General features: G+C 42.2%; 1 protein-coding gene across 3 annotated transcripts in view; it reads left to right on the top strand.

The window, feature by feature from the left end:
- The window catches only part of ZNF236 (zinc finger protein 236), a 152,181-nt gene that overhangs the window by 80,239 nt on the left and 45,794 nt on the right, over nucleotides 1-26,148 (top strand). For 2 of the 3 annotated variants that reach the window (XM_058277909.2, XM_071208593.1), the window contains 9 exons: nucleotides 4,206-4,357; nucleotides 8,392-8,604; nucleotides 10,980-11,262; nucleotides 14,460-14,563; nucleotides 16,035-16,400; nucleotides 17,137-17,282; nucleotides 17,369-17,609; nucleotides 18,172-18,360; nucleotides 21,603-21,758. In XM_058277909.2, the coding sequence (XP_058133892.1) occupies nucleotides 4,206-4,357; nucleotides 8,392-8,604; nucleotides 10,980-11,262; nucleotides 14,460-14,563; nucleotides 16,035-16,400; nucleotides 17,137-17,282; nucleotides 17,369-17,609; nucleotides 18,172-18,360; nucleotides 21,603-21,758 (1,850 nt within the window). Of the gene's footprint in view, nucleotides 1-4,205; nucleotides 4,358-8,391; nucleotides 8,605-10,979; nucleotides 11,263-14,459; nucleotides 14,564-16,034; nucleotides 16,401-17,136; nucleotides 17,283-17,368; nucleotides 17,610-18,171; nucleotides 18,361-21,602; nucleotides 21,826-26,148 lie in introns of all 3 variants that reach the window. The other variant, XM_058277912.2, reaches the window with a different exon arrangement.

The following is a 26,148-nucleotide window of genomic DNA, read 5'->3' on the forward strand; positions in this document are numbered from 1 at the left end:
ATAAACTGCTGTAGTCACATTTTCAGAAATAACTTATATTGTGCATTTTTGTCTAGGACTCCATGTATACTTTAAAAAGTTGATGTGCCAAGGGTACTACAGACTACAAAGTAAATTTTACCTATTTTTCTATCATTCAGCAACATGTGCTGAGAGTCTTCAGTGGGCCATGTAGGATTCCAGGTGCTTGGGAGTACTGGTGAATGAAAGACACGGATCTGCCCCAGCTCCTACCATAACCAAACATTTATAGGGAATGTGAAAGTAAATACAGTGTCTGTAATAAAGTAAAATGACTATTGTCTTTATAGACATAGTCTTGGCTTTAAACTATTTTAATATTTTTATTTCCTTAAAATACTTAAAAACTTTTTTTTTCCCCTTTATTAGAGGAGAAGTGGGTTTACAGAACAATTGTGCACAAAATATAGGAATCCCATACTTTACCCCCCCACCACCAACTTCCATTGGTGTGGAACATTTGTTACGTTGGTGATAGCACATTTTCACAACTATGCTATTATCTAAAGTCCATGGTTTCAAACCCTTTTTGAAAAAAATTTTCAGAGCCATTTAACACAACAATGTCTCATTAAAGTCAGCCTTAAAAAATGGTGAGCTACCTTACCTCAAATTTATGAATATTCTTAAGATTTTATAAAATGGCTCTTTTCTAATACTCCTTTGTTTTGTTTACATGGGATTTATTTTCGTACAAGGCCCTAAGCTCCTTGAAGCTGGCCATAATTCTTAGGTTCTTTACCCAGTATCCTGAGAGCTTCATGAATGTAAAATGTCATAAATGCAAAACTGCATCGAACAGTGGCTTTTACTTTGGGGATCCAGGGATTCTTGGGGGATGCACATGGAGGGCTTTGGATTCTGGAGACTCTCCTGGTGGTTTGTTCATCCTTCCATCTATTCCACAAATATTTGTTCGCTAATATTTAATTTGGGATTTTGCATGGTATTTTTATGTGGGATGGATCTCATGTTTTCTCATGATTCCTTAGTGACCTTTCCTCCAGCATTAATGGACTTCTAGCCCTACACCATTCATTCATCCATTCATTCATTCAGCACTAATTAAGTGCCAAGCTCCAGGACTTTATTTGTGAACAAAACAGAAAAGCAGTAACAACAAACATCCCAGCCCACATGGCAATTATGTTCTAATAGAAGGAGACAGTTAAGTCACCTACATAGTGGGATACTAGGTCACATCTTAATATGTGCCATGGAGAAAGAGGACGCAGAGAAGAGGGATACTAAATGTCATCTGTGGAGGCAGAGAAGTGTTTCAGGAAGGAGCGGCAGGGGAGGAGCAGGTATTTCCTTGAGGACGGAGCTTGGGCCTTGTGTGGGATGAGTGGCAGGAGGGGAGGCCAGGCAGGGTGGCTTAGCCAGAGCGAGAGGTCCTGGGGCCAGCTTGGGCCATGTCAAGGGGCTGTTCTGCGTGGTTTGTGCTGGCAGTTGTTTTTAGTTAACAGATATGACTACTTTGAAAAGTTTACTTTCCTTATTAGAGAACCCTTTTTCTGTAAACTTGAAAGAATTTAATGGTATTCAGTTCTGCAAATAGATGATTAGGTTGGTGCAAAAGAAACTGTGGTTTTGCATTGTTGAAATTTGCCATTTGATGTTGGCATACATTCTTAAATAAATGTGGTTATGTTATACATCATTTTAATGTGCATTTCTTTATGTTTTTTTGCTAATGACTTATTACTTGCTGTTTATATTTATTTTAGACTATGGATATGATGTTAGACAAAAAGCAAATTCAAACCATTTCTTTATTTGAGTTCAAAATGGGTCATCAAGCAGTGGTGACAACTCACAACATCAACAACACATTTGGCCCAGGAAATGCTAATGAATATACAGTGCAGTGGTGGTTCAAGAAGTTTTGCAAAGGAGACGAGAGCCTTGAAGATGAGGAGTGTAGTGGCGGGCCATTGGGAGTTGACTACGACCAATTGAGAGCAGTCATCGAAGCTGATCCTCTTACACTGCACAAGAAGTTGCCGAAGAACTCCGCATCAGCCATTCTACAGTTGTTCAGCATTTGAAGCAAACTGGAAAAGTGAAAAAGCTTGATAAGTGGGTGCCTCATGAGCTGACCAAAAATAAAAAAAATTGCCATTTTGAAGTGTCTTCAACGACCCATTTCTTGATCAAATTATGACGTGCAATAAAAAGTGGATTTTATATGATAGCCAGCGACCACCAGCACAGTAGTTGGACTGAGAAGAAGCTCCAGAGCACTTCCCATAGCCAAACTTGCACCAAAAAAAAGGTCATGGTCACCATTTGGTGGTCTGCTGCTGGTCTGATCCACTACAGCCTTCTGAATCCCAGCAAAACCATTACATCTGAGAAGTGTATTTAGTAAAGCGATAAGATGCTTCGAAAACTGCAGTGCCTGCAACCGGCATTGGTCAACAGAAAGGGCCTAATTCTTCTCCATGACAACAGCCGATGGCACATCGCGCAACTAACGCTTCAAAAGTTGAACGAGGGAAGCGGATTTGGTTCAACCGATAGGACGTCCGCCTACCACAAGGGAGGTCCAGGCTTCAAACCCCCGGGCCTCCTGACCCGTGTGGTGAGCTGGTCCATGCGCAGTGCTGATGTGCACAAGGAGTGCTGTGCCATGCAGGGGTGTCCCCCGTGTAGGGGAGCCCCATGCACAAGGAGTATGCCCTTCATGGAGAGCCGTCCAGCGCGAAAAAGTACAGCCTGTGTAGGAGTGGTGCCACACATATGGAGAGCTGATGCAGCAAGATGACGCAACAACAAAAAAAAGAGACACATTCCCAGTGCTTTTGACAAGAATACAAGTGGACACAGAAGAACACTCAGCAAATGGACACAGAGAGCAGACAATTGGGAGAGGAAGGGGAGAGAAATAAATCTTTTTTAAAAAAAAGGTTAAATGAACTGGGTTACGAAGTTTTGCCTCATCTGCCATATTCACCCGACCTCTCACCAACCAGCTACTACCTCTTCAAGCATCTCGACAGCTTCTTGCAGGGAAAAGGCTTCCACAGCCAGCAGAAAATGCTTGCCAAGAGTTCATTGAATCCCGAAGCATGGATTTTTGTGCAACAGGAGTAAACAAACTTATTTCTCATTGACAAAAATGTGTTCATTGTAATGGTTTCTGTTTTGATTAATAAAAATGTGTTTGAACCTAGTTATAATGATTTAATATTCATGGTCCAAAACCACAATTCCTTTTGCATCAACCTGATATATTTTACCATGGTCATGTAGATGAGAATCAATCCCAGTTTCATTTGCAGAGCTGTCTTTCTAATCAGTTGTTGAATTTTCTTGCTTTTGTATTTTGAATAGAGAACTTCATTAAACTACATGTTTAAAATTAGAGTGAAATTTCAAATGTTTTTATAGTTAGCCAGCACTTAGTTTAGTTTGGACTTCAGAGGAATTCCAGTTGCCTGCATGCAGACATCTGGTCTAGACATAGAGATGCTAGATTAGGGACCATGCTAATTTGCTACCAGAGATGAAAACTTGGAAATTAATAAAAATTGGAAGATACTGATGGACTAAGCTTTCTAAATCTTCTTTTAAGTCTTTAAATAATACTTGAATAGGGATTTTGAAATTTAAAATGATTTTTAACCATAAAATAATTTAAATATATTCAGTAGGAGAAAATAATATTTCATGTTTATATATTATTCAAAATAACTCTGGTAAAATCTGTTTTGTAAAGTATAAGGCAGAAGAGTTTGAGGGTACATGTCCATGTGTCTAGTAGATGCAGGTAGTGATACTGACCTTGAAAGAATGGAAGACTTAGCAGTGTTTTATGACTTAGTAAAGAAAACACATAATAACTTTTCTTCCTGTTATGTTAACAGAAAGTGTCTAATTAATCGGTATTATGGCTGTCAGGAGTCATTACAGGATTTATTAATTTTGAGCTAATAAAATATACTTAAGACAATAGATATTTGAGCATAATTTGATCTAACAAATTATTACTAATATATTACGTAACAATTTTTAAATGTTTTTAAAAGCACACCTAGTTTTTATCACAGTTATGCTTAAATTTTAATAATGATTGTTGGTGAAGCCTATTTGCTTTTTTTTTTTTCCTATTCTCAGATGTTATAGTTGTATCCGTGATATAAAATAATGTAGTCTGCATCTTTTTATTGTGTCTTTAGATGTGACTATTGTAACAAAGGTTTTAAGAAATCCAGCCACTTAAAGCAGCATGTCCGGTCACACACTGGTGAGAAGCCCTATAAATGCAAGCTCTGTGGACGTGGGTTTGTTTCCTCAGGGGTTCTGAAGTCGCATGAGAAGACACACACAGGTAATTACCTGCTTTTTGAGATTGTGCATTTGAAGTACAAGCCAGTGGGGTTTTGCATGTTCAGAGTTGCATAACCATCACCACAATCTAATTTTAGAACATTTCATCACCCCAAAAAGACACATTTGGGAGGGACCTCCAGCCCCTGGCAGCCATTCATCCACTTTCTGTCGTTATAGATTTGCTAATTCCAGGTCTTCTGTAGCAGTGGACTCTTAGGATATGTAGTGCTTGTGGCTGGCTTCTTTTGGTCAGCACAGCATTGTCCGGGCCGCGCATGTCGCAGCAGTGAGAGCTTCACTCCTTTTTACGGCTGGATGGTAGAGTGCTGCATGATGGGACCGTGGTTTAAATTTATCCATGCAGCATTGTTGGCCATTTGGGAAGTTTTTAGGACTAATGCTTCTCTGAAGACTTGTGTGTAAGTTTTTATGTGAACACTAATTTTCAGTTATTTGGGGATATATACCTAGGAGTGGGATTGTTGGGTCATATGGTAACTAGGTTTAACCTGTGGAGTTCCTGCCAGACTGTCTTCCAAAGCAGCTGCACCATTTCGTATTCCCACCAGTGGAGATGGTATGGGAGGGTTCCTGTTCCTCCATATCCCTGTTAATGTTTGGGATTATCATTGTTTTTTATTGTAGTCTAGTGGGTGTGATGTGTGGTTTTGATTTTCGTTTTCCTAAGGACTAATGATAATGGGCATCTTTTCATGTACTTTCTAGCTATTTTCAGATCTTCTTGGAAGAGCTCTCTATTCAGACCCTCTGCCCATTTAAAAAATTGTGTTGTCTTTTTAATGTTGTTTTAAGAGTTCTTTATAGATTCAAGATTTATACATCCCTTATATATATATATGTTGCAAATATTTCTCCCTTTTCTGTCAAATGTTTTTGTACTTTATTACTGGTGTCTTTTGAAGTAGTTTTTACTTTTGATGAAGTCCCTTTTATCAATATTTTCTTCAGTTTCTTATGCTTTTGGTATCATATCTAAGAAGACTTTGCCTCAGACAAGGTCATGAAGATTTACTTCTATGTTTTCTTCTAAAAGCTTCATGGTTTGAGCTCTTATACTTATTGCTTTTTTGCATGTCGATGTTCACTTATCCCACCCAGCATTGTGTGTTGAATTGTTTTGAAATCAGTTGACCATACACGCAGAGGTTGAGTTCTGGACTCTCAGTTCTTTGACATTGGTCTGTATGTCTGTCCTCATGCCAGGAATATACCACACTGTCTTGATTATTGCCATGTTGTTGTAAGTTTTGAAATTGGGAAATATGAGTCCTCCAGCTTTGATCTTCTTGCATAAGATTGTTCTGGCTGTTCTGGTTGCCTTGCATTTCCATATGAATTTTAGCATCAGTTTGTCAGTTTCGGGGTGGGGTGGGATGGGGATGGGGATAAGCAGCTGGGATTTTGATCGGGATTGTGTTGAATCTGTAGATCCATTTGGGGAATATTGCCATCTGAATGATGTTAAGTCTTCTGATCCATGAACACAAGAAGTCTTCCATTTATTTAGGTCTTTAATTTCTTTCAACAATGTTTTGTAATTTTCAGAGTATAAGTTTTTATGCTTCTTTTGTTAAATTTATTCCTGAGTAGTTTATTCTTTTTGATGATATTATAAATGGAATTTTCTTAATCTCCCTTTTTGGATTGTTTATTGCTAATGTATAGAAATAAATTGATTTCTACGTATTGATCATTTAAGCGTTTTTTAGTGGATTCCTTAGAATTTTCTGTGTACAAGATGATGGCATCTACCTTATATTAGTAGAGCCACTCAAGCTCTTATTCCTGTTCTTTGTATGATACATCTTTTGTCATAATTTTACCTTCAATCTATTATATTTGTATCTTTGAATCTCAAGCGTATAGCTTTTAGATTAGATAGCGCAAATAGTTGGTTCTTGGTGTTTTTGTCCAAACTGATAATTTCCATGTTTTGATTGGATTGTGTTCAGTCCATTCATGTAATTGTTGAGAACACTAAATTTAGACCTTCCATTTTACTTCTTGATTTCTATATGTTTTATGCCTTTTGTTCTGTTCCTTCTTTGCTGTTTTCTTTTGTGTGGTTAATATTTCTTAGCATATCATTTAAATTCCTTCAATATTTTTATTTACTATATATTTTTTGTTACTTTCTTAGTGATTGCTCTAGGGCTTACCATGTACAACCTAATTTATCAGAATGTACTTCAGATGTTGTATTAGTCAGCCAAAGGGGTGCTGATGCAAAATACCAGAAGTCTGTTGGCTCTCATAAAGGGTATTTATTTGGGGTAGGGGCTTACAGATACCAGGCCATAGGTTACTTCCCTCACCAAAGTCTATTGCCACATGTTGGGGCAAGATGGCTGCTGACACCTGCCAAGAGTTCAGACTTCTTGGGTTCCTCTCTTCCTGGGACTTGCTTTGTTCCAGGTTCAGTGTTCCTCTCTTCCCAGGGCTTGTTTCTCTCTGGGCTCAGGGTTCCTCTCTTCCCAGCGCTTGCTTCTCTTTCCTCACAACCAAACACCTCTGTGTGCTTACTCCCTGGGGCTCCAAATCAAGACTCCAGCATCAATACTCCAACATCAAAACTCTAGCATCAAAAACCCTCAGCTCTGTCCTTTGCCATGCCTTTTATCTGTGAGTCCCCACCCATCAAGGGGCAGGGACTCAACGCCCTAATGATGTGGCCCAGTCAAAGCCCTAATCATAACTTAATCACATCCAGGTACAGACCAGATTACAAACATAACCCAATATCTGTCTTTGGAACTCATAACCATATCAAACTGCTACAGATGTATAGCAATTAATTCCATTGAGTTGTAGAAATGCTGCTCCTGTGTAGCTCTATCTCCTCTCCTTTCTTGTACTATTGTTGTTAAGCATTGTTTGTTTAATTAGCTTTTTTATTTAACCATTTATTGTATACTGGAGTCACCTTCTGGTGTCTTCTCCTATCCTAACACTCGCCTCCTTTTGGGCTGTTATTGGCACACATACTACATTTCCCTGCACTGCAGGTCCCCTGTGCAATTACATACATAGCGTGTCATATCATTGTTTCTTGAATAGTGAAGAGAAAAAGCAGAAGAAATAGTCCTATCTTCTGTGTCTTATAATTACACAGTTACCTATCTTGTGCTCTGTTTTTTTCTTATGAATTTGAGTTACTGTCTGGGTAAGTGTGTTGTGTGTTTCTTGAGAAAAGTCTATTTAAGTATGTATGCTCTTTTATATTAGGTTATTTTATTAGGTGTGTTTATTATTGACATATATAGTCTGAATACTAGACCCTTATTTGACATAAGGTTTGCTCTTAAATATATGCTTAATATATTACTTTTACCTTTGTTTAATAATTTCAATATCTTTAATGTATCTATAAATACTCTCTGTAAGAACTCATGTGGAAGTAAATCTGTACTGCCTGAAAACAAAGAAGCAGAGGCCGTGCAGGCTGTCCTTTGGTTGGCCGGGGAGTGGCTTTAGGAGGTATTGGACGGCTAGGCTGAGAGCAGGCCTTGCAAAGGACAGGCATCGCTGCTTCCAGAGGGCGGGCAGTATGGTAGCTCAGTGCGCTAGAGTGCCCGCCACAGCCCCCGGGGAAGAAACAGTGGGGCCAGGAAGCAGTAGCCTCCTTAGCCAGATAAAGCCTTTATGGCTAGTCCTTAAGGCCCAGGCTATGTCATTTCTGGTGTGAATAATGAAAAAAATGGATTTGAAAAAACCTTTCTGATGTAGTCTGCAAACATTTTGCCAGTTTAAATGAACTACTGATGGGCAGGGAGGACTTGACATTTATTTAGAGAAGTTCTTCTTGGAGACAGTTAATTTTGCCTGAGAATGTGCCAGACAAGCCATGTTCTTAAAATAATTCAATTCCCAAAAATTGAGTTAGAAACCACAGCAATTCAGCAGTCCTTTGTTTTGTGGTTTGTTGAGCATATCTTTGTTTGCTTCGGAGTGCTTGTGGCTTTCAGGTCATGAACAAGGATTTCTCTGCCTCTTTCCGTGTCTGCGGCGCAGGAGTGAAGGCGTTCAGCTGCGGTCTCTGCAACGCCTCCTTCACCACCAATGGCAGCCTCACCCGGCACATGGCGACCCACATGGGCATGAAGCCGTACAAGTGTCCGTTCTGCGAGGAGAGTTTCCGAACCACGGTTCACTGCAAGAAGCACATGAAGAGGCACCAGGCAGTGCCACCCGCCGCCCCAGCACCCACAGACACAGGAGCAGGAGGTGCTCTCCCTTTGCTGGGTGACAGTTTATGAACCATACACTCACTTAGTAGGAAAGTCAGAGCCTAAGCTCAGCAGCACCCTGAATTTTCAAAAATGTACTTTATCTTCTCATTACGAAACCAATACATGCTTTTAGAAAAAAACAGCAAACAAACCAGAGAAGCACAGAAGGGAAACTTCTACCCTTCCTGCTCACCATACCCCAAAATGTTAGTGTCCACTGGACCATCACAGGCAGGGAGGGTTTTCATTTTTTAACAAAAGATGTAATCATGCTATTTATATTGTTGCACTCCACCCAGTTTCATTCCACTTAGGAAGCTTATTGTGGAGCTAGTTAGTGTTGTTTAATACATCACGACAGCAGCTCAGATGACTGCAGGGGCTCCTTGTCTGGAGCCAGCATGTTCATTTCCCGATTTCCAGTTAAGGGGCAGTTAGCTAAGAAGTTCACTGTAATAATTGTAGCTGGCATTTGAAGACTGTTTAAACATTTGCTAAAATCTCTGCTCTCCACCTGTGTCATCTCATTTGATTGATTGGCTCACTTCTGTACAGGAGCCTCCTAAAATTAGGTCAATTGGCCCAAGTCTCACACCTAGGAAGCTAGTAATGTTAAGATGATTATTTTTGTGATTTTGCTTTTTTTACTTATTAGATTACTTGTTTATTTATAGTAAATTCGTAGAAGTGAAATTACTTGGTCCACTGTGTTATACAATTCCATGCCTTGTACACTCGGAATTGCAGTTTAATCACAGAATTGTGCTTTTATCACCTCAATTTTAGAACATTTTTCCTTACTTGAATAGAAAAAAATCCCATATCCCCCTTTTTTTGACCTGTAACATTGATGTAATACCTTCTTTGCCATTGATGCAAGAATATTACAATATCAACGTTAACTAGTTCATAAGTTACGTTAATTGTATTTTTCCCATAGTCTTAATACCTTGTAATAGTGATATACGTTTCTTCTAGTTTATAGAAGAAATTCTTGTATTTGTACCATTAACCACAATCCTCATCCACCCCAAATTCACTATGTCATTCAGTCCCTAGATTTTTCTCTAGCTTTCTTTTAGTTGACATTTATGTCTCCTAGACTGCCCCTTGCAGCCACTGTCGCATCTATAGATCGGCAGTGTTATACTTGCTATAGTATGTTACCACCGCCTCTATCCATTGCCACACGTTTACTATCACCCTAATTAAAAATTCCATGTACATTAAACTTCAGTACCCCTTCTCAGCCCTCACCTGGTCTCCTCGTAGCTAGAACTCTAGATTTTAACTCCCTAAGTTTACCCATTGTATTTGGTTCATATTAGCGAGGCCAGACAGTATTTGTCCTTCTGTGTCTGGCTTACGTCACTCAGCATAATGTCCTCCAGGTCCGTCCATGTTGTCATGCGTGTCCCAAGCTTATTTCCTCATGCAGCTGACTAGTACCACATCGTACGTCTATACCACATTTTGTTATCCAGTTATCAGTTGGTGGTCGCTTGGGTTGTTTCCATCTTTTGGCAGTTGTGAATAATGAACAGCGGTGTGCATATGTCTGTCCATTTTTCTATTTGTTCTTTTGAGTTTAAAATATTTTTTTTTGAGTTTTCTGTGCAACAGTGACCTCCCCCTTCCAACCAAATTTGTTTTTTTTGTTACATTTTAATAGCAGCTTATTCTTGTTTTTTTACTAAAAAAGGAATATATATATGTATGTGTGTATCTGTGTATTTTTAAGTTCTTTTCTCTTCCTTAGAGTAAGTCGTTTTAATTGGGGGATATTTGCTAACAGTGTAGTCTCTCTTATGGGCTGTTGATTTTCCTTATTAATGCTAATTAATTTTTTTGCCTATTTGGTGAATGAATACCTAGATTTGTGGGTATTGGTAGCTTGTGTGGGCACTCACAATTCCACAGCTTGCCATTGAACATGCATTAACAGATAGAAGCTTAGATTTTTTTTTTTTTCAGATAATAGGTTGACATCTTCAATTATTCATAAAAAAGAGTTCCCATATACACCGTATTATAAACACCTTGCCTTAGTGTGGTACATTCTATTAAAATAGACGAAAGCACACTTTTATAGTTAATATGCCATTAACTGTAGTCCATAGTTTACATGAGGGCAGTCGTTCTTGACTGTTAGCCTCGTGCCACACTAGGGGTCAGCCCCAAAGGCACTGCTGGCGCTCGGCGTGCAGATTTCTTTCCAAGGATCCTGCTTCATTTCCGAACAGGGTGGTGGTGGAAGAAAAGAACCAGTTACTAACTTTAGCCTTACATACTTGCTTAGTTTTTATATACCTGTTTTGATAAAATTTAGCATTTTACTAGAATTTTGATCCTTTTTCATGTTTTATTTAGATATATGCATGGAGGATGAGGAAGAAAATTCTGAAAGAAATGCATCTAGAAAATCTCGTCCTGAGGTCATTACTTTTACGGAGGAAGAAACGGCAGAATTAGCCAAAATTAGGCCAAGGGAAAGTGCTACTGTTTCAGAAAAAGTTCTTGTCCAGTCTGCTGCAGAAAAGGACCGAATTAGTGAGATGAAGGATAAACAAGCTGAGCTAGAAGCAGAGCCAAAGTATGCCAACTGTTGCACCTACTGTCCCAAAAGCTTTAAAAAGCCCAGTGACTTAGTGAGGTAAGACATAGTGCTGATGGTTTTCGTAGGTCACCTGCTTTGGAAATATGTTCTTGTGTATTCCTTTGATGATTTGCGTTGCAGCAAGGGAAGTTACTTTCTGAACCTGATTCTCTTCAGGTGCCAGTCATTACTTGGTGTATGGGTTGAAGCTTCTGTCAATCTTTTTTTTTTTTTAAGATTTATTTTTTATTTATTATTTCTTTCCCCCACCCCCTTACCCCAGTTGTCTGCTCTGTGTGTTCTTCTGTGACCACTTCTATCCTTATCAGCAGCACCAGGAATCTCTGTTTCTTTTCGTTGTGTCCTATTGCTGTGTCACCTTTCCGTGTGTGCAGCGCCACCCCTGGGAAGGCTGCACTTTCTTCCGCGCTGGCGTCTCTCCTTACGGGGCGCACTCCTTGCGCGTGGGGCTCCCCTATGCGGGGGACACACCTGCGTGGCAGGGCACTCCTTACACGCATCAGCACTGCGCATGGGCCAGCTCCACACGGGTTAAGGAGGCCCAGGGTTTGAACCGCGGACCTCCCATGTGGTAGACGGACACCCTATCCATTGGGCCAAGTCCGCTTCCCTTGTGTCAATCTTGATGCTGCTGTTTAAGCTCATTCAGAATGCTAATTAGAAAATTTCTTTTCTCTGTGGGTTGTTTGTGCTTATTCCTGTATGGTTCTAATAGAAGTAAAGAAACAATTAAGAATGTTATTTACTCGCTGAGGACAGTGTGGTCTAGCTTTTCGATATGTAGCAAAGCAGCAGGCTCCTCTGGATCCCAGCGGGTCAGTGGTTTGTGTCAGGAACTAAGACCTAAGCCCCCAGCAAGTTAGCGGTGTGAGATGCTATGAGGTAGGCTGTGGTTAAGTTGCCACAAGAGCAGTGGGGCTGTTGCTAGCAGAGCGGTGAAGAGCTTGGGAGCTGTCACGTGGCAGGCACTGAAGGAGCTCTAGGAGTGCTGAGACTGGGAGAAAGAAGACTGAGGCATACGAGCTCCCCAGGTGTTTCTCCTTTGCTCTAGGGGACAGAAAACATGGGGAAAAGTTACAGGGAGACGTCATAAAGGAAAGTCTGCCAGGGCTTTAAGATGGATAGTGTGTTAATCAGCAGAGGGGGGCTGATGCAGAATACCAGAACTCTGTTGGCTTTATAAAGGGTATTTATTTGGGGTAGGAGCTTATAGTTAGCAGGCTGTAAAGCATAAGTTACTTTCCTCACCAAAGTCTGTTGCCAAGTGTTGGAACAAGATGACTGCTGACATCTTCCTCTTAAGGCTCCGTGGTCCCAGCTTCTTCCAATCTCAGCGGTAGGCCAGAATAAGTCTCATCTCTCTTGCAGGGCTTGTTTCTCTCCGGGCTCAGCAGCTCTGCTCTCTCCAGAAGGCCAGCTATGAACTCTCAGGCGAACGGCTCATCTCTCTTCACAGGGCCTCTGCCATGTCTGTGGAGTTCTCTCTCTTCCTTCGTGTTCTTCTCCTGCATGTTTAGTCCCTGGAGCTCCAAGTCAAAACTCCAGCCTCCCTTCTCTGCCGTGCGGTTTCTGAGTTCCCACCCACCAAGGGTGGTCAGGACTCAGCGTCCTACTGATGGGGCCCAATCAAGTAAAAATGAAACCTCTGAATCCAGTATAATCTAATATGCCCGGCAGAGCAGAATGCTCACAAACATAATCCAGTATCTATTTTTGGAATTCATAAATAATATCAAACTGCTACAGATAGTAATAGAGGAGGCAGCTTCAGAAAACCAAGCATTGTATTTATCTTATTCCACAGGGTGTTTGCAGTAGGCGGTGCAGGAACAGGGCTGCCAGCCGCTGGGTGTCTGCCAGCATAGAGAGGGCACTGCACCCAGCCAGGGAGGCCGGGGGTGCACCTGGAGAGTAGCAGAGGGCCCGGGAGCAGGTGCTAAGGGGCCGAGGGTGCGATGGGGGCTGGGCACGGAGACCAGGAGTCCTGCTGACTGGAGGGTCAGGAGTTAGGACAAAGCGCTGAGATGCTTTGTAGTCAGGAGCCCTGCCTGGGCAGGTGGTCTTGGTGCCAGGAGGAACTCGTGGACCAGGGGCAGGGGCTGCTGGTGGAAGGCACGGTGGGGTCAAGAGTCAGAAGGCCCTTAGAAACACTGAGGCAGCACGGGGTGGCCGATGCACCACTGAGGCGTGGGCGGGGCTGTGGGCCTGTGGAGGGCAGTGCTGGGGAGCGGGCAGCAGGGGCGAGGGAGGCGGCGCAGCCACAGGGCACCGTAGGGCTCCAAGGAGATGCCCGGGACGCTGGGGAGGCAAGGCGCAGGGCACCCTGAGGACGGCTTTCAAGTCCAGCATGGCCTACCAGCGCGTTTATTTTCTTCTTGTTTTAGCCTTCATTTAACAGAAAGTTCAAGGTCCTGCCTTCCTTTGTGTATACTCCCTTGTTCAGTCTACACTGAGGAAATGTCATAGTAAAAACAAAAGGGCACAGAAGGGTCTAAAGTGACACTAGTTCTGTTCCCCTGAGATAAACCAGTTAGTTGTTTTTTTTTTCAGAAATTACACGTTTATCAGTATAAATGTAATGTAGACGGTGCCACACTATAAGCATAGGTCTGTAATTTGGATTTTTGGGTTTTGGTTTTATGTTCACATGTGATGAGTTTCCCACGTCTCGCCCACCACGGGCTGTGAACCTGTTTCGTAGTGTTCCCTCACCCGGCCTAACAAAGTTCACCCCCAGTTCCCTCTTTAACCACCAGGGGAGGCCAGCGGGGCCACACCTGCTTCGCACCTGGTGAGGGTGGCCAGGCTGAAGGGGCCGTGCCCCCAACATGCTGCCCTGCTCCCACGCCAGGAGGCCGCCCACTCCCAGGGCTCCCAGCGCCCGTTTCCAGACTCTCTCCAATTTCCGTTTCTTTGGGCTGTTTTGGGCTGTCTCTCACCAGCCTGTGCATTATTGCCCAGTTTCTGGTTATCTTCTTGCTGATTTGTAAAAGCTCTTTGGTTTTTAAGGCAATTAAGTTGTTTTCATTTGTCTTACAAATATAGTTCATGCCTTTTGGATTTGTTTATTTTATTTTGTCATAAGGTGAAGCTTAAATTTTTTATTTGGCCAAATTTAATCAACACATAATTTTTGTTTGTGTGGGTAGTTACAAATTTATGATCATGACGTTGCTTGTAAGTGTGTAGCAAACTGAAGGACAAGGACTTGACTGCGAATGCTCTTTGGCTAGGCACGTCCGCATCCACACGGGGGAGAAGCCGTACAAGTGCGACGAGTGCGGGAAGAGCTTCACTGTCAAGTCCACGCTGGATTGCCACGTGAAGACGCACACAGGTGGGCCGAGCCTGCGAGGCTGCGAGGGGCGCAAAAACCGACCGGGTGCTGTCTGTACTTTTGACCCTCTGCAGTTCACAGACAGAAACACCTTCAAAATAAGAGAAAACTTCAAAATTAGGAACCATAAAAAAATAGATATAAAAGATTTTTGATTCCTGACTTGGGGAAATGGTCTAAATAATGCTGAGAAAAAGGGATTAGGCCTCAGATGTCTAATTCTAAGTTGTCTTGTGGTTTTACTTAGGTTTAAATACCTTTGTTAAAAAGATTACCTTTTAGTTTTATTTAGATAAAAGGAATTCAGTTTGTTGAGGTTTTGTAAAATATGGGGACTTGGCACATATAGTTGAGTTATTAGATAATTTTTGTATGAGGGGCCTTTCAAGGCCTGCTTTTTCTTTTCTTCATCTAATTTGCAGACCTGAGGGTAAATTATACTTAAGCATCTGCTTCTTGAATTCTGTACAGTGAAAGCTAGTGGTTAAGAGGACCATTCTAGAACTCTGAGTTCTCATTTTGGTTACTCTACTTCCAAGCTTACGAGTTACTTCTCTAAGCCTCGGCTTCCTCATGTAAATTGGGGCTAGTAACAGATCCTCACTCATTGGGAGATTAAATACACTAAGAGAATACTCTGGTTTCTCTTCAGATCGTATGAATCTTTCGCCTTTTAAATACGCTAAGACATTGACATTGCTTAGAGAAGTGTGTGGCACTCTCAGTCAGTGTTAGAGTTGTGTTGTTATGGCCCCTCTGGTTATATTTACCAAATCATTTAGGTTTTTAATTTGGGGTTGTAAGCTGAGTTGAGCAAAAGACTACAAAAGGAACGTTTGACATGTTTGTTTAAGGCCCTGTGATTCTCTTCTGCTGGGTTAATACTCTGAATTAAAGAGACACACGAACTTGTTTAATATGTGAATGTTTCCTGTTGTGTCTTTAGTCTCCATGTAATTGTGACCTTGCTGAGGACGAGGAGGCATGCCGCCATCCTTTTTTTTTGCTCACATGAGGTCTAGTGCATTGGCCACACACAGGCGATCACGGGGCCTGGCCACGATCACTGCACACACGTTGCTTTCACATCTGCTGGGTGAGGGATTAGACATCAGCTAACAGGGGTAAGGAATGGGAAAAACAATCCCAGGAACAATCCTGCTGGCAGGAGGATGACCTCGAGGCGGTGTTAGGGTACTAGCCTTTACTGGTCTGGTTGGCTGTAAGTCATCACGATAAAACCTGCAGCTTGTTTCCTGGGTAGGGGGAAATGTGAAAACAGGAAGCTTTTCTCCACCTACAGACTTTTCAAGTATTTGTCACATACCCAGCATCTTAGAGCTAAAAGGGGATTCTCTTTAAAATGGTTGAATCCATGGAATCAGCCCATTTAACGTCAGACTATTGACACATGCGTTTGCACACGACAGCGTGACCATGTTCACAAGCTCTCTTGCTTGCTTCTCTGTAGGTCAGAAGCTCTTCAGTTGTCACGTCTGCAGCAATGCTTTCTCCACCAAGGGAAGCCTGAAGGTCCACATGCGTTTGCACACGGGCGCAAAGCCATTCAAATGTCCTCACTGTGAGCTGCGCTTCCGCACTTCTGGGCGCAGGAAAACTCACATGCAATTCCATTATAAACCAGACCCGAAGAGAGCCAGGACTCCTGGGACCCGCAGCTCACCCGAGGGGCTGCAGCCTGTGAACCTCCTCGGCTCGTCCTCGACAGACCCCAGCGTCTTCATCGTGAACCACTCGGCTCTCACGGGGCAGCTGGATCAGAGCCTGCTGCAGCAGGGGCTGCTGGGCCAGGCTCTCCTCCCCGCCTCCGTGCCAGGTACGTCGGAGTGGGCGGGCCACGGCTCACCACTGCCAGTGCTGCTGACTGCGCGCGCACTCCCTCTGCCCCAGTCCTGGCAGGGAGGAGGCATGTTCAGTGGAGCTTTTCCCATAAGACAGTGGGAAAATGGAGATGTCTTGTTTCTGATCTTGCCACCCTTGTACTCCTCCTTCTTTCTTCTGTCGTGGCTGCCCTTAACCCTTGAGCACCTTGTTTAGCAGCTTTGTTCTTAATGGAGTTAAGCTTAGTTCTTGCTCAGTGGGCATTTCCATAAACTTAGTAGTGAGTTGTGTATTAATTTACAAATACTAACTTGTTTTTCATGTGTTGGAGTTTGTCTAATACCATTGGTTCAGATGCTTGGAAAGTATGAAGTTTTAGCCAGTTGGGTTTTTCTGCAAGCTGTTGTTATAGCTATTAGACATCCTGTGCAGCCTTCTTTCTACTTTCGGAACCTTAGCATGACTCTGCCACTTAGAGGTTCTCCTCATTTGTTGTGCTAAACCTTGGGCTAATGAGTGTTCTCTCTTTGAGCCTAGTTTCCTGATGTGTTAAGAAGGGCTAATATTTTTCTACTTCACAGCATTTGCTTATGGTGATTAAATTAGAACATGCATGTGTATAGTGCAAAGCAAATGTTAGTATTCATTGACTATTTCCTTGTGGAAATGTGTTCTTTCAGATTTAGAAAGCATCCTCTGTTCATGCCTTCCGTTTCTCTTTCTCTGGCCAGCTGGGGGTGACTTAACAGTGTCGTTGACAGACGGCGGCTTGGCCACCCTCGAGGGCATACAGTTACAGCTGGCTGCCAATCTGGTTGGGCCAAACGTGCAGATTTCTGGGATTGACGCCTCCAGCATCAACAACATCACATTGCAGGTAGGTGCTGCCAGGGTTCTATGCTTAGTCTAGTTTAAATCACAGTGAAGATGACGCTCATTATCAATACTCATTTTGCTTTTCAGATCGACCCAAGTATTTTACAACAGACTTTACAGCAGAGTAACTTGCTTGCTCAGCAGCTAACTGGGGAGCCTGGTCTGACCCCGCAAAACAATTCTCTGCAGGCCCCAGATGGGGCCGTCCCAGCTAGCGTGGTCATCCAGCCCATCTCAAGCCTGTCCCTGCAGCCTGCGGCGGCACCTGCCAACCTGACCCTCGGCCCGCTGTCCGAGCAGGACTCCGTCTTGACCACCAGCGGCGGGGGTAAGGCCCCCCACCCCCCATGCCCCTGCTCACTTTGGTAGTTCGAGTTTCTTACTTGTAGCCACACATTTGATTTTAGGAAGTTGTGGTGTCATTTCCTTTTCTCTGTAAAGCTCATCAGATAAACCACACATCCTAAGAGTGAAGTAAGCGTTTCTTAGGATTAATGCCGTCTATTCCTATATGCCGTCTACAGTCCTGCTTCATATAGTTTCTCTTCTCGTTGCCTCCCTGACCTAAACTGGCAGTTTAACAACATCTGTGTGTGTGTGTGTGTGTGTGTGTGTATAAAGTAGGGAAGTTGTCGGTTACAGAAAAAGCATGCGTAGAACACAGACCTCCACGTGCTGCCCGGGCACTAACACCTGCTGGGATGGAGTGCTTGTCACCATCGATGACGTCCATGAAGTCCACGAGAGAGCGCTTACAACAGGCTTGCTCTGTGCTGTACAGTCCTAGTTGTTGTTTCATTTTTACTCTAGTAACACCTATACAACCTAAAGTATTTTTGATGTAATAAAAGAGAACTTATTCCTCTTTAAACCCCGCTTTGTGTTGCAAGGATGCGCAGGGAGCCAGGACCTCTCTCCCGTGATGGCGACGCAGGGCCTCGTGTCCACATCCAGTGGCCCCCACGAAATCACGCTGACAATTAACAGCTCAGGTCTGAGCCAGGTGCTGGCCCAGGCCGCCGGCTCCACCGCCACACCATCATCGGGGCCCCCCCAGGAGATCACCCTGACTATATCTGGTTAGTAACTTCACACTTGGGGCATCATTTCTCTTGCACTTTGAGTGTATCTTCTCTGCTTCTCTTTTTCCATAAGCCTCAGGCTTCCATAAAGCCGGTGCACAGCAAATACTTGTAGTTTATGTAAGAAATCCATGTATATGAAAAGAATGTGTTATAAATAAAACCTAGTTATCTGAAATGAAAAGTGTTAGTTTCTCACCTCACTTCCAGTTTGAGTAGAGTCGGGATTTTTTGTTTGTTTTTTGTAGCACTTTTTTGCTTAGCAAAGAGCAGAAAACCATGGCTTCGTCTGCTTATGGACCATTAAACTAAAGGTATAAATGGTGAATTATTCTAGATGCCCTGGTACCCTCCTTATCCTGTCCCCTCAGAGTACTACTTGGATCACGCAGAAGAATTATAAATATGGCTGACATCGAAAATTGGATAAATGGGTAGAAATTACCTTTTGGTATTATGCCTCACTTGAAATTGGCAAACTAAGCTTAAATGCCGATTATTTACTTAAATAATTGCATAGTCATCACGAAGCATGTGCCTTCCAGCCTGAGGTGTGGGACCTTCCAGGCCCTGGGCGCTGTTCGTTCTCCAGCGTGTTCCCGCCGGGGCCGCCCCCAGCACGTTTAAGGAGCTCCTTCGCCCCCGTGACTCTCATCAAGGGATTTTGCATGCCATCCAGTGGAAGTAGTCGCATTTCTCCTTGGAAACATTAAGAAGACTGATGGACATGAGTTTGATTCTGGATAGTATTAATTTGTTGAGGGAGATTTCTACACATATCATGGTAATTGAAAGAAAAGTTATTTAGAAGAAAACCGAAGCTTGCTTGCTTTCCTTTTTTTTTTTTTTTTTTTTTTTTTAAGGAGGAGTGTGCCTTTATTCCTTTCATGATGTGAGAAATTTGGGAAAATATTTTTAGATGGCACTTTCCTTTGAATGACTTACAGTGATTTTAGATGCTATGAGACTACATCTAGCATCTAACATACGAGACTACAAAAATTAACATTGAATTTTATATAATTCAGTAACCTTCCTCCTTTCGTTAAGTATATCTGAATTTTAATATGGGAAATACAGAAGAGTAATTTTAACATAGGCGATTTTTAAAAAAAGATTTATTGTATTTATTTCTCTCCCCTTCCCACCCTCCCACCCCCGCCCCAGTTGTTTGTTCTCTGTGTCCATTTGCTGCATGTTCTTTTTGTCTGCTTCTGTTGTTGTCAGCAGCATGGGAATCTGTCTTTCTTTTTTCTTGTGTCATCTTGTGTCAGCTCTCTGTGTGTGTGGTGCCATTCTTGGGCAGGCTGCACTTTCACACTGAGCGGCTCTCCTTACAGGGTGCACACCTTGCATGAGGGGCTCCCCTGCGCGGGCGACACCCCTGGTGGCATGGCACTCCTTGCGCGCATTAGTGCTGTGCATGGGCCAACTCCACGCGGGTCAAGGAAGCCTGGGGTTTGAACCGCGGGCCTCCAATGTGGTAGACAGACGCCCTATCCACTGGGCCAAGTCCGCTTCCCTAGACGATTTTGATTTAACTGTTGATCACTCTCCTATCTTTGAGTGCTGTGGTAGGCCCCATACAAAGACACATGCCATGTGATTTTAACTTAGGGGCCCAGAAAACGTGTTCTTTAGTTTGTGGACTGTGCTTCCATTTTTCCTGTGTTCTCCTCCTTTTGGCCTATTGGTTATTTTTCTACTTACTAATATACTTTGAAAGTGTGCTTGAATACAACAGTGTACAAGTTTTGTGGAGCCTCAGCTTAAAAGTTTTATTCTAAGAGCAAATCTTAAACCAGTTGATTAAAGATTTGCTCAGATATTGGGCTTACGTTTTCTCCTTCCTCTTAGATGGATAGAGCGGATTGACTATAATGACTTTAAAGCAACCTTTCCTTATCTAATCCCATTCCAAAAAGGCTGTAGAAAAACAGTTCAATGTGATCACCTGTTGAAGCCTCTAGATATCCTAGAGAAATTCTTAGATATTTTGTAGGATGTTCTTTTTTCTATTAATGCACAGAATTATAAATGCTTGAGAACACTAGAGAGTGAAAATATTTCTTCAGTTAAGTTTTGTGGACCTTTAGCAATTAAGGAATCCAGAGCATTTGTAGAAAAAACTTAAGCATTGGGTAAAAGGCAAAGATAGTCTTCAGCCTCCCCAAATTACCTTGTACATGTATAATAGAAATCCTCCTACCTGATATTTTCAGAGCAGTTACTAATTAATAAAAAGTCATGTAGACTGGGAATCAAGAAAATGCTAGCTACAGACATTGAATATTCATTCACTCATCTTCTGATGGGCTGTCACTAATCTTTTGGGTCTGCTCCACTCATTAGAGTTCTACAGTCGTTTTTGCATGAATTATGCCCATAACAAACATTGCCATTTCCAGTTTCTAGTTCTTTAGAGTGGCATGAGGATTTATATAATTATAATGCAATCAGAGTACAGTATCTCTTGATCTTTGATAGAGTTTCCTCCATTTTTGCATAGTTGCCTTGTTTACACCTCATTTGACAACAGGGTTTTTCTTTTTCTTTCCTTTTTTTTTTTTTATTGAAACAGCAACAGTTTTTGTTTTTTTAAATTATACTGCATTGTCCTATTATTGAGCAACAGTTTTCAAATTAATTTTTAATGTTATTTGCTTCTGTACCATGTAATAAAATATATATATTTATATATATAATTATTATAGCTGGCCAGACAGTTTAGAACATGTGCATGGCGAGAACACAGGTGGAGTTGGGAGTGTTGGGAGTGGTCTACTGCATGGTCACAGCATGGCTCAGGGCAGCAAGCGGGCAGTGGAGCTCGGGGTGGTTCCTCTTAGCAGGGCTCAGGGCAGCAAGCGGGCAGTGGAGCTCAGGAGAGCTTCTGTAACTGCTTCCTTGAACCTTTGATCCACTTAAACACAGTTTTGCTCTACTTGGCCATTCTCTACATTTTGAAATGTTTTTAAAAGTTTTATTCTGCAAAAGTTTGTGATTTTAAGTGTCTAATGCTGAAATAAAGTAAAACTCTAAGATATATTTTTAGAAATCCCTTGTACGGCTTAAAGCTTGAAGAAGAAATATTATCATGGGGAAATGTATTTTGTGATCTTATTTTCATTTTTCTATGATTATTAAAAATAAAAGTTTTGAGACTGCTATTTTTAACCTTCATTATATATGTGGTTAATATGTTATTTTCATATATGACAATATTAATTTCCATTTAGGTCAAGATCTCATTCAACACAATTCTAACGGAAGCAGTGAACTCAATGGAAGCATAAGATTGTCAGCACCTGCAATCAGTAATCAGTCTACAGGCGCCACCTTGACAATAAGCAACGATCAGCTTCTCTCACAGAGCACAGCATTGAGCTCTTCAGGTATGCGGCTCATGAATTGGCCAGGAAAGACATTCTAAGATACCATCAGTCAAAGACAGTGCAAATAGTAAGTGGACAGGGTTAAAGTATCTTGTAGTATGACAAATGCGTGAGCCCTGTCACACCTAATATAATTTCATAATGATGAATGGCTTATGTAGAAGTCTAGGTTCTAGAATTCTATGTAGTTTTCAACCAATTAATAGTTCTACATTTTAAAGAGAAAAATTTGTTTTATTACAATATATAAGTACACACTACCATTTGATGACTCCATTTACAAAGCTATCACTTTCTGACTTTGCTCCAGAAGTTTCTCTAGCTTACTACTTTTTGCCCTGCATCAACTGATGGTAGGATAACAAAATTGAAATAAGGCAGCTTTTTTTTCCCTTCAAATTTTGAAGTATAGACTTTCATAAAAAACGGAACATTCTACAAAAGCATAGACTTTTATAAAAGATAGAATGAGTTCAAGTACAATAAATTACAGATTTTTAAGTAGTGGTTAACAATTGGGATAAGTTAATTTTGTTCATTTCTTAGGCTTCTTATTTTTCAAATTCGTATATGGTTGTTGGGAAATTTAATTTTTAGATATATTTGTTCCCCAAAGCTTTATTTTTTCATATCTGAATGATAAAATGCTTTCTTATCTAGTCATTCAGTCATTTAATAAAATACTGTGGTGTCTAGTATGTGACAGGAATTTTAATAAGTCTGGGACTACAGTACTAAGCGAAGTAGACATGACTTTAGAAACTAGTATGAGTGCAGACATGTACTGAAGAATAATCCCACAAATAAATGCAAAGTTACAATTATGAAAATATATAAAGAAGTGCTTAGGGAGCCAGGAGAGCACGTAATTGGGGATTTAACTCAAATGGGGTCAGCCTCTCTGAAAAAAGAAACGATGCAGTGGAAGCAGAGGCGTGGGGGATGGTGAGCCTCTCCCCCTCAGCAGATGGCAGCCCGGCGGCCCGGGCAGAGCTTCAGCCGATTAGCCGACGCAGGGAGAGTGGGGAGAGGAGGCTGGGGAACTGAGGAGGGGCCATGCCCCTCAGACCTGAAAGGAAATCTTTTGCCCACCACTCTCATTGGCCAGAAAGGTAAACTAAGGTCCGAGGATTGAACAGTTTTGTCTGACTCACACTGCCAGGTCCAGGCAGATCCGAGTCTTGACTCCTGACCAGTTACCATGTCCACTGTGTCAGTTTTGCCTTCTGTGATTGACTATAGCTGCATTCACCGTCCTCTGTTCCTCCTTTATCTTTTTTTTCATTCTTTATCCTTTTGATTCTGTAATTTGAGGGCTTTAAAAACTCTATCATGGTTTTAGTTTTTACTTATTAATTTGAAATAAAAGCAGCTTTTTTTCCCCAATTAACAGGAATTTTGCTGTATATTCTAATTGACTGAAAGCTGGGAATTTCAGGCTGTAGTTTAGTGTATAAAGAGCTAAGCATCCAAAATATGCCACATACTTATAAAGTTACAGAGCGAACTTGTATCTTCAGACTTTCTTTAGAGGTCCTAGTTTGTGTGGTTTGGCTTTGTTTTGTTTGGAGGATTAAACTGTGTTCTCTAGAATTCTAACCATGGGTTTTGCCCTCTCCTCTTCCTTGTTCCTGCGTGGTGCATGTTAAGGTGTGAGGACATGCCTCTTGTGTGGGGGCCACGGTGGACAGTAGTCTGATTTCTGGTGGGACCTTGCAAGGCTTGCTCCCAGCAGACCTTGCTGATATGGTCAGTGGTGGACGCACGTGTCTTCCTGGCAGCCCTGCAGAAGCCTGGAGTGATCGCTCGGTGAGCTGCAGTGAGGACTGGAGGTCGAGATGTTTAACATTCTGGGGGGCTGTCTGTGCTACTTGGGGGTCCCGATGTGTGCTGGCACAGCAGACCCCTTCCTGCACAATGGAGTTGATCAGCCAGAGTAGAGAAAATGGGTGCCATGAGATTGGCAGTGAGCACCAGGGACCTGTTGGCTGCACCTTAGCAGGGCTGCTGCCCACGTCTGTCCCCACAGACCTGTGCCCTGGGAGCGTCCTGCCAGCCCAGCCGGCGCAGGCTCTCTGGGGGCAGTGAGGCCGACGCCAGCCCTGCCCAGGTCTCTCACACACCCTTTAAGCACAGCAGACACACTCTTTTGCTTATTTAATTTTCTCCTTCCTCCATAAAGATTTTTCAAAAACTAGCTGAGAAATTTCCTTTATTTTTTAATGCTATTTTAGGTTATCCCACATATTATAAGTTCAGTGTCTGAACTTTTAAAAATATACATTTTTTAAAAATAAACATTTTAAGGGATTTGATGATAATATAAAATAAAAGATGAAGCTGTAACTCAGGAACGCTTGTGTATTATTAATGTTACTTCAGCTGTCCTTAAATACAGGATTACGTTGACAGGAGCTGGCCAGCTGTACTCTGCCTGCAAATCCCTTTGGCATCTTTGAATAACCCTGGGTGTGGGAAGAGGTTCTTGGTGTAGTGACCCACTCACTGCTTAGCAGCAGGCAGCGTCGCTTTGCGTACACCACTAGTTGTGGTCCTAGTGAAGCAGCTGGCCCCATCCATCTAGTCACAGTCAAGAGAGTGCATGCTAGCAGTGAGATTTATCTTAGAGTCAAAGTTAATCCCAGATCCAGCTTCAGACTACACCAGAGACCTGAGATGGAAGTGACTCTGGGTTGAGATTAAACATGGCTCTTTTGTAAGGTAAACTCTAAAATGAAATCAGGGTTCTGATGCAGAATGTATGATGCCTTTTCTCTATATGAGAGCATAATGAATATGCAGGTGGTTGTTTTTTTTGCTGTTCACTACACAAATTATTTTCACGCTGTAGATTCACCACCTGGTTCCGTTACGGGTCTCCAGCTTCGCGCAGAGCTGGTTATCTGGTCAGGTCTTACTGGAGGTACAGTGCTGCCACTATGGGACTGAAGAACAAATGGAAGCGAGGCGACTGGTCAACTGTCATGTGCCTTTGTGAAGGCGTGAGGTGATGGGATTGACGGCCATGCTGATCCCGACCCCATCCGTGAGAAACTCCAACACAAATAGTTTTCTTAAAAGAAAGCCACAATCTCACATAAGTGCCAGATAGTGTATTAACAGAGGCTTGAACTTTAGTGAAGCTCTTTAGGGAATTTATCTGATATTAGCATTATCTTTGTGTTGTCTTCTTAGTCCACTTTTACATTTAAGAGCATTTTGATGAGTAAACAACCTTTCAGTAACGAAAGGAACTCTTCTTCATAAGTTATTTTAGTCTTAGTTTCTTCTAGCTTAAGTACAATCAATTCTTATTTTTAATAGCTCAAAACATTTAAAATTCTTAACTTATAGGAGTTTCGTAAAATTAAGGAGGACATTTCATACTCTTTCAGGATATATCCTAGATTGACCTAAATACTTGGCAGTTAGTGGCCAGAACAGAGCTGCTTTCTATTCTGCCATCTCTCTTCCCCAGACTTTTGTTAATAGTGAGAAAAATTGATGTATCTTCTTAAACTACTTATGGCACCTTCCAGATGTTTAAATTGTTTTCTTAGATGCTGTAGAGCCTTATCCTAATAAAGACTTAAGGCAGTGCTGGGTTCCATGAATGTAGAGAATTTATTAATCCTTTAAAGATTATTTTCTTTGAGTCAGAAACATACAAACCTTTACTTGAATTGCTGTACTTTGTGGGCAACAGTGGTTTTAGAAAAATACATAGGAAATAAAAGTGTACAGTCTTCACTTAGATATTGGATCTTAATTTTCAAGTTGAGTATTTCAATTTAAAGTTGTGGCTTTTAGAGCTTTAAACAAATATTTCATATCACCAGAGCTATACATACTAAACAAATGTAAAGCTTATTAATTTTCCCTATTACCATTTTGCATTCTTCCTTCATAGTGAGGGAGCTCTAAGTGAACTCAGATCTTCCTCTTTGTGACCGCCCCCCCAAGTAAGAACATTCTTAAAAGGTCAGCAGCGTAGCAATGGAGCTGAAGCACGCACTCTGGCATTATCAGAAGCTCTTCAGTTTTTTTCACTCGACTTTTTGTCAGGAGCCACTTTAGAAGAACACGCAGACTTGTTTTCACAGGTTTCTCCTGCACGCCCTGGCACCTTTTGATTCATTAAAAATCACAAGCAAGTGGGGAGTATTGCACTGGCGGGAGAGGCCCCTGCCTCTCCCATGGCTGAGTCCTTGCCGGCCGCAGGGCTGGCGTGCGTCGGCGCCGCTCTTCCCAGGGCAGCCCTGCCGCCAGCCCAGCCCAGCCCGGCCTGCCTCCGAGTGGTCCTGCTGAAGTGTCCGCCAGCCCCCTGCCTGCTGCCTATCCACGGGCTCTAAAGTGGCAGCTGCCCACTGGCCTGTGAAAGGCAGGGTGG

The sequence above is a fragment of the Dasypus novemcinctus genome, chromosome 16, assembly GCF_030445035.2.
Source record: "Dasypus novemcinctus isolate mDasNov1 chromosome 16, mDasNov1.1.hap2, whole genome shotgun sequence".
NCBI classification, from domain to species: Eukaryota; Metazoa; Chordata; class Mammalia; order Cingulata; family Dasypodidae; genus Dasypus; species Dasypus novemcinctus.